Source organism: Hydra viridissima, unplaced genomic scaffold (assembly GCF_058129835.1).
Source record: "Hydra viridissima isolate aposymbiotic clone 2 unplaced genomic scaffold, HvirCarnegie_v1 scaffold_1, whole genome shotgun sequence".
NCBI lineage: Eukaryota > Metazoa > Cnidaria > Hydrozoa > Anthoathecata > Hydridae > Hydra > Hydra viridissima.
In genome coordinates, this window is record NW_028324300.1 from 27,942,036 (window position 1) to 27,956,707 (window position 14,672).

The window sequence follows — 14,672 nt, forward strand, 5'->3', positions numbered from 1 at the left end:
GAAGAATTGTTTGAAGAGGCTTCTACCAATAACTCTCAGAATTCAGCTGCTTCAAGTCAGGGACTTCCTACTTCAACTCTTACATCAGCAGTTCAAATGGATGACTAACTTAAATTGGTTCATTGCCTTAGTGGCGTCATTGGTTTATTTTACTGCTTAAAGTTTATAAAATTTGCCATATAGTGATTTAGTGATTTCAATAAACCTTGACTTTGAGATTAAATTTTAATCTTTTTCTTATATTAAGTCACAGGCACAAACCTTAACATGTCACGTCAACAATTTATCTAGTAAAAAATTATTTTTTGTTTTTAGCTGTTTTTTGCTTCAACTTAAGTCTTGAATAAATTAAAAAATCAAAATTACAAATAAAGTTTTGTTTATTTCTTTTTTTTACATTAAATAGTGCACTTGTCAGCAATTTTATGAAAGTATTTAGGTTTTTAAAAAAATTATTTTTTTAGTCGGAAAAAATAATATCGTAATGAATCGATAAGTATCGTTATCGTTTGAGTTACGATATGAGTTACGATATTTAGGTAATTGACCGATAAATATCGTAATGAATCGATAAATATCGAAACTTTATCGTGCAAACTTTTTGAGTACGATATTATCGTAAAATAAAAAAACTTAAGATACGCACCTTCCGATACCTTATCGTATCGTATCGTAATACGATATGTTTCGATACGCAGACCCTTAATACGCACTAAGGGTCTGCGTATCGTTATCGGTAATCGGTATGAACCGATATTTTGAACCAATAACGATATAAAATGATACCGATATCAAACGATATGAGTTTGTCTATGAAACGATAGCTTATCATTTGAAGCGATAACTAAACGACAAATTATCGTTTGAAACGATATTATCGGCTTTTTTATCGGTTTATCGGAATACATAAAAATAACGAGAATACCGATATTTATCGGTATAATAACGATATTTTTTACAATATTCCAATTTATTATTTTTTTTAAATGACAAATATTAGTTCAAATATATGATAAATCTTCAAGTCGAGTCAAGATTCCGTTTTGCCTATCTTTACCGGTTTTAAAAGTTAATCCTTTCCAATTGTATAAATTATCTAGATGTCTAACTTCACAAAAATTCTGTAAAGAAAAACTGAAGCAACACTGTTCTCCCCCAGGTTGAAACTCTCCCCACTCCTGATTTTTTTACATTTAATCAATCATAAACATTAGTAAACACAATATATGTTGTCAAAAAAATCTGAACTAAGTGCTAAATATGTGTACTTCCAAAATTAAATTGCATAATTTTTGGCTTCTTTTCTTCCAAAGTTTTAATAAAGTCAGCCATTATGGTAGTCAAAATGACCCATTAATATATATATAGATTAAAGAACCTTTGATATACTCTCTAGCCAGTGTGTGTGTGTGTGTGTGTTTATATATATATATATATATATATATATATATATATATATATATATATATATATATATATATATATATATATATATATATTAACACACACATACATGTTGATATTATATAATATACTTCAGGTAGAATAATGTATTTGATAGAAAGTAATGTATTTCAGGTAAATAGGAGTAATATCAGGCAAACCTCTGATATGTATCCAGACAAATAATTAGCCAGGGTCAAATACTTTAAATGTAGCTGAAAAAATCTGTTGACTCGGCTATTTAAATCTTAGTATAGATTATTTAATTTATGATTTTATAATTTAAAAATCAGGTTAAAATAAGATCAGTTAAAACATTTTTTCTCTTTATGCTAATTTTTGTTTGATTTAATATATTTTTTATTGTTTTTACTTTTTTCAAAAACTGTTATAAAATTTTTACTATTAATTTTAGAGGAGTTTCTCATGATTGTTGCAAAAGTAAAGCTGTAACCAATATCATAGATATTAGTGAATCACTTGGAGATAAACATGCGGAACAAGTAGCATCTGGATTGTTAAAGCATAAAATGGAGAGTGAAAGCATTGTAAGCGTAGAGCAGTTCAAGATGTCTACAGGTGGAAATCTTTTCTCTGTTACAGTTGGACTAAATGAAATTAAGTCAAAAAGAAAGAAAGTAAATCATATCTTGTTCCAAAATATTATGGAGCTATCAAATGCATTAGAACTCTCTAAAAATAAAACCAAAAAATCATGTTCTACTTTACACAGGAATCTAACAAGTGCTGTAGAATCGATTATTAATGTTAAAATGACTAAATTGCAGGAAACTCTGAATATCTTTAAATGGTGGTCAAAACTTCTTAAAAGTTATTATTAATGTTTTCGATCCAAAAAATCATTATTCTTCCTTTGAAATATATGAAGATTCTGGTGTCAAGCAATGCTATATTCTTGCCATTGTGGAGATGGTCTTAGAGAATAATGGCAATCTCCAAAAATTATTGGCACTTCTTCAACTTGTAGAAGTAAACTTCAGTATGGCATTTGACCTAAAGTGTGCAAGTAGTGTTTTTAGAACTTTCAAGTCACTCTGGTAAATATGCCTGTCTGTATTGTGAAGGAGAATGCTCCCTTGAAGCAGGGAAACTAAGAATGTTTGGCTCCATAGACTTATTTTATGATCAATATGTATATGGTGGAAAAAAAAGATTGAAAATGCAGAATACAAATATGTAATAAATCCTCATTTCATTTACTTAAAAGAAGATCAAGAAACTTTTCTTGAACACATTGTTCATCCACCTGAGCTTCACATTATGATGGGAGTTGTGGATAAACTTTGTACTTTGCTTTAATATGTTTAGCCAGCTTTTCAAAGCTGGTTGAAAACACATTACATATTATTGAGAGGGTATCATGGTGTAGGTTTAGATGGAAACAATGATAATTTATTTATGCCCCAGTTAGATATTTTGGAGAGGGATGCTACCTTAACTGCAGCAATCAATTTTTTACCAATAATGAATTGCTTGCGTAAGTTTTCATTAGTGAAATCAGCTGTGTTTGGTTTGGAAATGGGTACAGATATTTCTGTTAAAATTGAAGATTTCAAAAGTTCATTTTCTAGTCTTTAACTATATACAAAAGATGTATTTGGCTAGGACAGTTTCATGGAAAATACATATTTTAGTGTGTCACATTCTCACCTTAGTAGATTGCAATAATATTAGCTTAGGTTGCTATGCAGAACAATGTGGTGAATCAGTTCATCACAAATTTAAAAAAACCTTGGATGAACTATAAAAGAAACATAGGACAAAAAAGTTATAGAGAGCTAAACGCCTCTGTGGTAAATTTTAATTTAAACAAGCATTAACTTAAATATCATTTGTGATACAAATGTATTTATATTATGTTTTTTTTGTAAATGAAATAAATAAATGTCAATTGGTTATTTTGACTACCATAATGGCTGACTTTATTAAAACTTTGGAAGAAAAAAAGCCAAAAATTATGCAATTTAATTTTGGAAATATACATATTTAGCATTTAGTTCAGATTTTTTTGACAACATATATTGTGTTTACTAATGTTTATGATTGATTAAATGTAAAAAAATCAGGAGTGGGGAGAGTTTCAACCTGGGGGTTAATTTGGAGAACAATTACTTTTTCTTTACGAATTTTTGTGAAGTTAGACATCTAGATAATATATACAATTGGGAAGGATTAACTTTTAAAACCGGTAAAGATAGGCAAAAGGACATCTTGACTCGACTTGAAGATTTATTATATATTTGAACTAAAATTTGGCATTTAAAAAAAAAAAAGAAAATTGGAATATTGTAAAAGTTATCGTTATTATACCGATAAATATCGGTATTCTCGTTATTTTTATGTATTCCGATAAACCGATAAAAAAAGCCGATAATATCGTTTCAAACGATAACCAAACCGATATTATCGTTTCATAGACAAACTCATATCGTTTGATATCGTTATCGGTTGAAAATAATAACGATACGCAGACCCTTAATACGCACAGTTAGTTTAATATTACTAGTTTAAAATGTGCGAAATAAACAAATCTGAAAAAAAAAAAAATTAAAAAATACCTACCTAAATAAAATGACATAATCGGGTGCAATGAGCCTATCAGAACACACAGGTCAATTAATACTCCTTGCGTTATCTGTAAAGTAACTAAGTGAGAGGGTTTTATAAGTCTTATAAGTAAATTACCAGAAAGATCTAGATTTAAAAGCGCTCCGGTGTGGAGAAAGTAACAAATGAATGAAGCATGTGCCAGTCAGATCAGTTGCGCCCGACGTAGGGTTACACATACGAAGACCACACTGGAAAAACGATCAAGCTACATTTTTACTTTTTTGGGGTTTTTGCCCTATAGCATTTTCTCATCCTCTGAAAAAATGCTATAGGGCAATACACATTATGAACAAAATGAAATAGTTTTTGACAGATGAAAGCTTGCATTAATAATTTCAAATTCTTTTTCCTTTAGTTATGCTTTTTTTTTTTTAAATGGTATAAAATAACAAAATGACTTTAAACTAGATAATATCTAGTATAACAGTATAATAACTAATAAAACTAGTAAAACAGCAATAGATAATAACTAGTTAAACAGCAATATCTTAGTCTAAGATACTGCTGATTTTAGTGACTAAGTTTAAGCATTTAACTTATATTTTAACATAAAAGTATTTTTATGAGTGCAATTGAAATTTTGAAAAGCTTTTTTTTATGGTCTACTTTTAAATGAATATTTTTTTTGGTTCATAGATCAAAATGAATTACAGGCATAAAATGCTAAAAGTTGCAAATAGTTTGCGTGAATATGATGTTGAACAATTAAAATATATCCACACTGACATTGGTGATGGAATTCTTGAAGGAATCAGAACAGGTCTGGAGTTGATCAGTGTATTAGAAAGGCAAGGTTGTAATTTAAATGATTTAAAAAAAAGTCTCATTTATGTGGGAAGAACTGACCTTGCTAAATTGCTTGAAAGCCAGGGCCAGGATTCCTCAAATAGTAAGTATTTTAATAAGTTTTTAGGTACTTTGACTATATCTAGTTAAAAAAAAGATGAAGTGAAGTATAAGAAAAAAAATTCATTATTTTCTTTCAAATACTTAATTTATCCCCTGAACACAATTTTCAGTTATGTTTGGAGCGTTACTGCAATAAACAATAGTTTTTAAGAGCAATTCTTTTTGAGCTTTGTTAACTTAATCTGATTCCAATTCTTTGATGGTTTGTTAAAAGCTAATCTTTAAGTAAATCATTAATAAAGTTGATTTCCCCAAATCAGAATTTGATTTTTTGTGTTACTTGCAAATATGCTGGTAAACAAACTGTAAAACAGTTTGAAGAGTTTTATGAATATGTATCTATTTTTGTGGCCATTAGTTTGCAAACCAAAATTTCATGGAAGACAGCAATTTTTTTTTATCGCATTAGTTCTCTTTAACAGTAAGTTGTTATCAAAAGAATTTGTTTAAAAGAGAATAATAAAAAGAGAATAACAGAAGAGCAACTTCAAAAATAGAACAAAGACTCAATTAAGGTGAAGAATAAAAGAGGAGTTTGGAGCAAACTTCTTTGGCTGACCTTCAAATGGTACTTACTGTTAGCTATGACCCAAAATAGACATGTAAGGTTAAAAAGGGGTAATTATGGGACAGTTAAAATTGAAGTGTAATAATGGGAAAAAAACTCAGCAAAAGTTGTTGAAGTTTTTTCATGTTCGAGCATCATCATTGAACTTTAGAAAAATTAATAAATTACATTGAATAATTAAATTTTTTGTTGCACTGTACTTAATGGTAAGCTGTATGTTGAAGTTTTGAATGAATATGTGCATACATAGTGTCTTCTTCCTACTTCCCTAAACTTCAGGAGGTAGGAAAATGCTTACCCTTATTTTATTCTCCTTTTAAGATAACAGTTTTTAAATTCTGTAGTTATCATTTCATTAAATTTTTTTTTTTCGAAGTGTCTTTAATTATTTACTTTGGCTTATTCTAATATATAGGTATAAGGTTGGGAAATATTTTTATAGAAGATAATGATATTGACACAAAAGTGCGTCTTGGTCATGCACATAAATATAATTTGAGCATGAAATAAATGTGTTCATCTTCTATATTCACTTGATTTACTGTTAAGGTATTGCTACATAAATTAATTTTTGATGGGTACATTATATAATAGTGTATCGATGAATAAATAATATAACAAAAAATTTGGATAATGAATAATGAATGAACCCATTCTGAAAAAACTTTCTGTGGAAATAATGGTGTAAAAAAAGTTCAACCTTCAAGTGAGTGACCCCTAAATATCAACCAAACAGGAGTTAATTTTGCAAAACAGTATATATATATATATATATATATATATATATATATATATATATATATATATATATATATATATATATATATTCTTTTATTGCAGTCTGGAAATTATGGGATGCATGAAGACGTGTGATTTATGCTTGGGAGCATTATCTTTGTTGAAAGATATACAATCTTAAACCATTTTATGCAGGACTGTCATTAAGATTTTGAGAATATTAAGAAAGTAACCAGAAACAGACATCTTAGAATCCATTTTGACTAAATTTCCTATGTTTTAGTACCAAAAATTTTAGAATCTATTTTGATTAAATGTCCTATATTGGAGGGGCTATTTTAAATAGTAAACTCTTTCTTGATTTCTTCTTAAGCTAATAATAAAGATAATAAATAATAGTAATAATAATAATAATAATAATAATAATAATAATAATAATAATAATAATAATAATAATAGTAATAATAATATAAACACATATAAACAGTGTGTATGGTTGTTATAATGATTTGAGCTACTATAGTCCACTACAGATTAATATTTAGTAACGGTTCATTGACAGCTACTGTTTTTACCTTTAGTTTTTTTGTTTCTGTAGACAGCTATGAAGCTGCTTTGGAACAGTTGGAAACATTAGAATTTACATCAAGCGTTGAGAAGCTTGCTTGTTGTGCTGAGAGTGACAGTAGCACTGAGGGGGATAGCTGTCCATTGTTGTCACCCAAATTTAAGAAGCCTGTTGAAGCTGCAAATACAAGTGTGTCATCTCCAATTCAATCTGTTGCACCCTCTTCTCCTGATGGTTCTTATTCACCTTCACCCTCTCCTAGCCAGAACTTGGCAACTGGTATTGCTGCTTTAGGCTCGCAATTTGCTGGTAAAAAAAAATATGTTAATGTGTTATTTGTTTAGATAGTCATAGAATTTAGTGTCTGATACTAATACCTTTTTCTAAACATGATACTTCTTCGTTCTGTTAAACACTGAAATTAATATATGCTTAAGGGCAATATCGGCAGTCATAAAACAAACTCCAAGTGCAAGTGTTACTGAAACAAATGATTCTATATTCAACAACTCATTAAAAAATCACATGATATTTTCATTGTCACCATCAGTTGAATCTTATAAAAATGTTAGAAGTAGTTGCAGAAGTTACAAACATGGTTTTTTATTCTTTAAGGTAGATAACCACAAAAAAAAACAAATTTCATAACTGTAATTAAATTTTGAAAACCACTATTTGATTCAAATTAATGTATATATTTTTTGCAACGTAAATATTGCTAAATACGTAGATCTTTCATAAAAAGGCAGAAAATTGTCAAAGTCACGTAAAAATGAAGCATTTAATACCTACACTTGCAACACGATTTTTCAAGTTATAGTAATTTTTGAGCGTTGAAACTTTGCAATTTTCTGTCAACCCATGAAATAAAGGGAATGAATTCAAATCCATGAAAACAAACTATTTTCAGCATTTTTATTTGATATTTTGTGGTTTTTGCAATGTTTTCAGGGGGTAGAGCTATGTTAAAACACTAAAAAAGCAAAAAATAACTGTATATTTCAAAAATTTTAATATTCATTCCCTTCATCTAGGTATTTTAAATAACCCCTGAAAATTTGAAGTAAATTGCTTGACCAATCTTAAGATATCATGTTGCAAGTCAAGTTAAGTATCGTTAAAATGCAATTCTAAGAAAAAAAGAAAAACAAAATACAAAAGCAAAAAACTATTAAAATCCACCAGATAGATAAGATTTTTGTAATGAAGTTCCTTCTTTATTATCAATCCAACCTTTTTTTAATGGTTTTAACTTTTCTCTTCTTTTTTTAACTTTGACACCATTTTTTTTAAACATGTTTTTTAAACGCTTCATATCTTTTTGATGAAATGCCAATGAACTTTTTAAGTCAAATTTTACGTTAAGGAACTTAAAAACTCTGTTAAGACCATATGAAGTAAAAAACTGCAGAACAAACACCCACTTCAAGCAAAAATCTTGTAACAAAAATATTTTTTGGACATCGAGACCATATTATGTTATTAAGTCCTTCATTCCAATTTTGTGTCTCTCCATGAGTTCATTTTTTGAGAAGAAAATCATCAGATAAGTCATCAAAATCTTTTTTTATTGCATCATAAATCCACACAGGAATATTTACTTTAGGCTTGTAAATGTCAACTCCTTCTTCACAGTTCTTCCACCTACACCAACTATTTAATCCTCTAGGGCATAGTATATGTCGTCACAATTTGTCTGGAAAGTTAGTACAATGATTTAGAACAGCTCTTATACCTTATTTCATTTGGTATACTTTTTCATCATTGTTTAAATTTTTATTGTTTGCAAATTCTCTTATCACCATACCAAAATAGTTTTGAATAGTGTTTATAGAATTATTGGTGAGGTTTCCAACACCTGTTAATTTTTTCTCACAAATACTTTGCTTTCTTCGCTCTCTTAAACGATTTCCCACACGCTTTTGTATATGCCCAATACATTCAAGTTTTTGCACTTCAACTCCATATTTACTATATGGTTTGCTATTAACAACATCATTGAATGATAAAGAATCACCATCACCCAAATAGTACTTATAAATTACCCCATAGTTACTTATGGATCTAGAAAATATTTCTACTGCACCAGTACCTTCCATAGCTCCTGAAGATTTGGAATGATTTAGGTGACATTTGTGATTGGCTTTCCAAGAGTTATACATAGGATGATTCACTTTGTTTTTCCATATTTGACATCCCCTGCAATATTTACTAAGTACTAAGAAGTAAATGCAACTCCCTTCACTTATAGCTGTTACTACTCCATTTAAAGAACTGTGACCTCGTTTTTGCCACGTCCTATCAATAGAAACTTTAATCAAAGCTTCTCCAGTAGTTGTTTTATTTGTTGAAATATTTTTTACTTTATTAGCAGCATTTTTCATAGACTGTAATGCAGCTGAATGGTAAGCCTTTGATAACGTTTTGATTGAATTATTAAACGCACTTTTTTGCATCATTATACGAGAGAAATCTTTTATAGCTTCATGCCCTTTACCTATTTCACGAAAAGCTATTATTGTTTTTAAATTCACGTCAAATAAATTTCTTCCTTGCTTTGAATTACTTTTATAAATTTGATTTGAAGTGTATCGAACTCATATTTACATTCATTGTAACTTATAATTAATTTGTGCGAAAACCCCATTCTAAGTGCTGAATCATCATTAATTACCATGTTACTTTCACAATTTGGACATATACAAAAATTCTCAATAATATCTTTAAGAATTTGAAAGTTGAGAAGAATGTAGTAGTTGTTTTCAGTGTCTGTATTATTGTTAAACCTGAGCTTTTTAGAACTGACACAAGTTGATTGAAATGGTATTTGACTCTTGTTTACAGTACAATTTTTTGAAAACCCATTAAATCTTCTTTTTCTTTTTCGTTCATTATTTTTTTTATTACCCATTACTATAAAATGTATATATATTATAAATACTATCTTTGGTTGAAATGTAAATAAAATTTGTTGTCCGAATCGCTATAAATGCAAACAAAGCTCCTTGTACTAATTGTTAAACTATAAATATTTTAGTATGAGGACTTACAGTAATCAATTGCAAACCAAGCTGGCATAATAAACCATATAGTGTTTAAATTTTTAGGCAGTTGATCAAAAAGAGAAGCATTTATAGGGTTGTTGAAAATGACTTAACAAAAAAAAATGCAGTTGCTATGGATGTTGCTAATGACGCTTTTTTATACTTACCCACAAACTATCCAAAATACAATAATTTTTAGAATGAGTTAGATAAAACTAAGTTTATCATAATTAAAATGGATCATCGAAGCATTATATCACTTAAATATCAAAAAATTGATTTTTCGTAAAAAAAATTATTTTTTTTGTGGTTATCCACCTCAATATAGTATATTTGCAGCACACCTGTTTTCGTTATAGTGTTATTCTTTTTATATTTTATGTAAATCTATCAATATTTTGGAAATTTTATTCAACCAAAATTTATTTGTCAGGGATCACTTCTTCTCAAGCATCGATGTCAGTTCCAAAAAGATCAAAACTACCTGGTGAAACTAAAGAAACTATAAAATGGACAAATGCTGAGCTTCAGCGTGTGGTCATGCTGGAGCAGCTAAAATATTATCGTTTGAAAAGTTCGAAGTTGAAAAATACTTCTCCCCAAAACAATAATTGTGTCAAAAATGTGCTATTATAATTATAACTGTGCTATTATAATTGTGTATAATATTATATTATAACTGTTATATTATAATTATATTATAATATTATAATATTATAACTGTGCTATTATAATTATAACTGTGCTATTATAATTATAACCTACACACACACACACACACACACACACACACACACACACACACACACACACACACACACACACACACACACACACACACACACACACACACACACACACACGAATAGTCAAGAAATTGTAAAATATAGTAGTAAAATAATAAAATCAATGTCCAATTCTCAAAAAAAAAAAAAAAAAAAGCAACTAATATCGGTGCTCGTAAAATCAGAAGCGATTGCTCGCCGTTTTTTTAGATGTAGCTTTTTTATTCACGCGCTTTTCTCATATGTGAGTAATCGCTAAATATTTAAGCAAAAGCTCATGAGTAAAAGATTTTGCGAAAAAAAAGCAATTGCTCTAAATTTTTATTCACGTAAAGTTGAGCAATTATTCCAAAAACTCTGAGTAAAAGCAATTGCTCTTTTTTATTCACCCGGCCTATTAGTTCACATATTTTTCGTGAACTTTGTTTATACAGTGTCTCAAAAAATTATCCGTCCAAACAAATTTTTCCGAAAAAAAAATGTTTATGCTCTAAATTATACTAAAAACAATGTATAGCGATACTTTGTCTGTCATTTTAATTCTGTTGAGAATAGCATGTCATTTAGCGTTCATATTTTTTGATTCATGCTTCAGTTGGTTTATTATTTGTCCTAAAAGAAACTTAGTATTGAATAGGCTTGAAAAAAATTATCCGAACAAGCGATATTTAGGTAAGTTTAATTAAGTTTATGTGAAATTTGTTGAAATATTTTAGCAAGTTTTTATACAATAAATGAAATTGCATAACAAAACAGTTTTTTTGTAGTAAAAAAAAAGGTTTTGTATTAAAAAAAGGCTTCATGTTTTTTTAAGTAAAATGGTTGGAGGTAAACATCACTGGACTGTTTCTCAGAGAAATTTAGCTGTCGATCTAGTCAATCAGGGTAAAAACTATCGTCAGGTGCAGTAAGAGACTGGAATTCCTCATAATACAGTATCCGACTTAATGAGGAAGTATAATTTGATCGAAACAACAGCCATAAAAGGAAAGAAGGTTAGGAAAAAAAAGGCTTCTAAGAGTTTTGATAGAGACTTAATTATAAAAGTCAAGAAAAATCGCTTCATTTCTGCTCGAAAACTGGCTGAGCAAACTGAACAATCAGAAATTGTATCCGAGACCGGGGATTTCAAGGACGACTTGTGCGTAATAAACTATATTTGAGTAAGAAACACATGAAAAGAAGATTGGAGTGTGCTAAGAAGTTCAAAAACATGCCGTTAAGTTTCTGCAAAAAGATCCTGTGGAGCGACGAATCGAAATTCAACTTAATGCCATCTGATGGAGCCCAAAAAATTTGGAGAAAAGCCAGAGAAGCCTACAAATCAAGCTGCGTGAGAGGAACTGTCAAGTATGGCGGCGATAACGTGATGGTATGGGGTTCAATGACTTGGAAGGGTGTCAGAAAACTCCAATTTATTGATACTATAATGAATCAGGTGCAATACAGAACAAGTCATCTGCTCGAAAACTTCGGCTAGGATCTGATTTTACATTTCAGCAAGATAACGATCCCAAGCAAAGTGCCACTAAAACCAAGGAGTGGTTTGCTGAAAATAATGTTGAGGTCTTGGAATGGCCCGCACAATCACCGGACCTTAATCCCATTAAACAATTGTGGGAAAATTTAGACCGAAAAATTGGAGATCGATCATTTTCCAAAAAAGATAACCTCAAAGTGGCAATTGAAGAAGCCTGGGAAAAGATTCAACCAGAAGAAATAAAACCTTTTGTCGAATCAATACCTAGACGTCTAGAAGCTGTAATTCAAGAAAAGGGAGGCCCAACAAAGTATTAAAATAATTGTTTTGTTACATAATAATTTATTATAAAACAAATAATGTGTTTGGTTAAATATTTTTTTGACAATAAAAAAACGACCTAACTTTCTTTATTTTAAGACTGAAAACTTTGTGATTCATATTTTACATTAAAATAAATAAAATCTATTTAAAAACATGTTTTTTATTTTTACTAATCTTGAGTTTACCAAAAAAGTCTAAATTTACGAAAATGAAGTACTTTTTTTAGGAAAAATATTTTTGAAAATGTTTGGTCGGATAATTTTTTAAGACACTGTAAAAGGAATTATTACAATCTTTTAATAAATTGTGTAATGTTTATTTCGCTTTTTATTTCCATTTTTGTTGCATGGGAAAACGGCAATGAAACCCCTCACAACATTTTTGTAAATGTGCCCTTTTTTAAAAAATATTAAATTACAATGATTATTTATTTAAAAAGTAAAAATAGTTATTTCATAAAACTTATATTTTAATTTTTATGGTTAAAAAAAGTTAAAAATTCTAATATTATTTTCAAAGAAATCTGAAAAACGAGAGATTTTTATTTAGTAAAAATCGAGGCTTTTTTAATCTAAATAAAAATCTATATTTACTTTTAAGATAATCTTTTAACTTTATTTATTTCAAATATATTGAAAATTTCAATCTGTTTTTTTTTATTCAAATTAGAAGAATTATCTTAAATAGCATAGGATATATGCACACTTTTCTGTTTTAAATATCAGCTGAAAAAATGTTCCACCGACTTCTAGGGATATATTTATTTTTTAGTTAACTAACACTTTTACTTTTAGTAATAAAAAGGGATTGCTACGGTCACCTGTGGCATAAGGAGTTATTGAAGAAATACAAATACCAATGAATCCATAAAAACCTTTTTTTTCCATTCTTTTTTAACAGTAATTATTATATCAAAACAAATAAAAATGGCGGAAAACAAGGTTTTTATGGACTCGTTGACATTTCCAAATCGTGAACTTGAGTTTTTTACTTGTATAACTTGTTTCAACATATCAAATATAGTTTTGAGAAACACAGCTTTGTCATCATATGCTACTAAAAAGTTTGTTAAAATGTTTATTGTTAATTTTGAAGTTTGTTTAAATGTTTATTGTTAATTTTGAATAATGATTTATTATTCGATAAATACAACTTATCTAAAATAGCTTTGCTCAACAACTTTAGTATTTCCTGTAATACACAAATAATATTATTTACTTAAACATTATAGGAAACTTAATGTGATAATTGTCAAAGAAATAATAGCATAAAATGTTAAACAGTGTAAAGTGAAAAATTATATAAAAAACTCAAAAATGTTTCTGATATATATCAATAATTTTATTAACTTGGCGATTTTTAAAATACGTGAATTAGGAGTGGATAAATTAAAATTATAGAAGGATTTACTTAACAAAATGAAATAAAAGTGAAGAAGTTAGCAAAAAGAAGATAAATAAAGTAAAGGTTACTTTAATAAAATTTATTTCAAAAGTGAAGATAAAAGCAAAACAATCTGTTAGAAACTATGATACATTTACAGAAAAAGAACATCAATGGCTTCAAGGAAATCGTATGACCAACAAAAAGCCATTTTGGTTCAGGAAAACCCCATAAACAACGGGTGGTTCTTGAAGAGCGAAGCAAAAGAGAAAAGATAAAAGAACTAGGTGTTGAACATTATGCTCTATTTTTAGTCTCTGCAAGAGTTACACTTTGTAAAAAAAGTCAAATGTTTTACAGATCAAAAAAGTTGAAGACGCTTTGTGTAAAATCTTTCCTTCAAATATGAGTGTAAAACAAGCTCTTGCATAAGAGGTGAATACTGACCTTAGCGATAAACAATTTTAAATAATCAGAAACTTAGCTCTGATTTCAGCTGCTTCCATTAATATTGCTAAAGCTGTGTTTATATAGATGATGTAACAAAATAAATAGCAGCAGCAGAAAAAACATAGTAGCAGCAGAAGGTTTTTCCTGAAATTACGTTGATTGTGATCATAAGACTGCATAACATTCTTATAACGATACCTTGTGGATATCCCATTATTAAAAGTGAATTAGATTTATACTGGCTATGTATGGCTGGTATGTTATGCCTCCTACTGTACACATACTGCTTCTGCAAAGTACTTCCATGTCACATAAATTAGTTTTGCCAATTGCGGTATGTTCTGAGGAT

The 14,672-nt window shown here is 28.8% G+C and overlaps 1 protein-coding gene and 1 pseudogene across 1 annotated transcript; both read left to right on the top strand.

Annotated features, from left to right (window-relative positions):
* The first annotated feature begins 1,848 nt into the window (after window positions 1-1,848).
* Window positions 1,849-3,107, top strand: LOC149894281 (uncharacterized; annotated as a pseudogene).
* A 1,488-nt stretch (window positions 3,108-4,595) lies between these two features.
* Window positions 4,596-12,463, top strand: LOC145198585 (uncharacterized). The gene is made up of 3 exons (XM_090076660.1): window positions 4,596-4,963; window positions 6,888-7,166; window positions 10,335-12,463. Exons 1-3 carry the CDS (start codon window positions 4,717-4,719, stop codon window positions 10,535-10,537), a joined length of 729 nt encoding a protein of 242 aa, XP_089932786.1. The 5' UTR covers window positions 4,596-4,716; the 3' UTR covers window positions 10,538-12,463.
* Window positions 12,464-14,672: the final 2,209 nt, after the last annotated feature.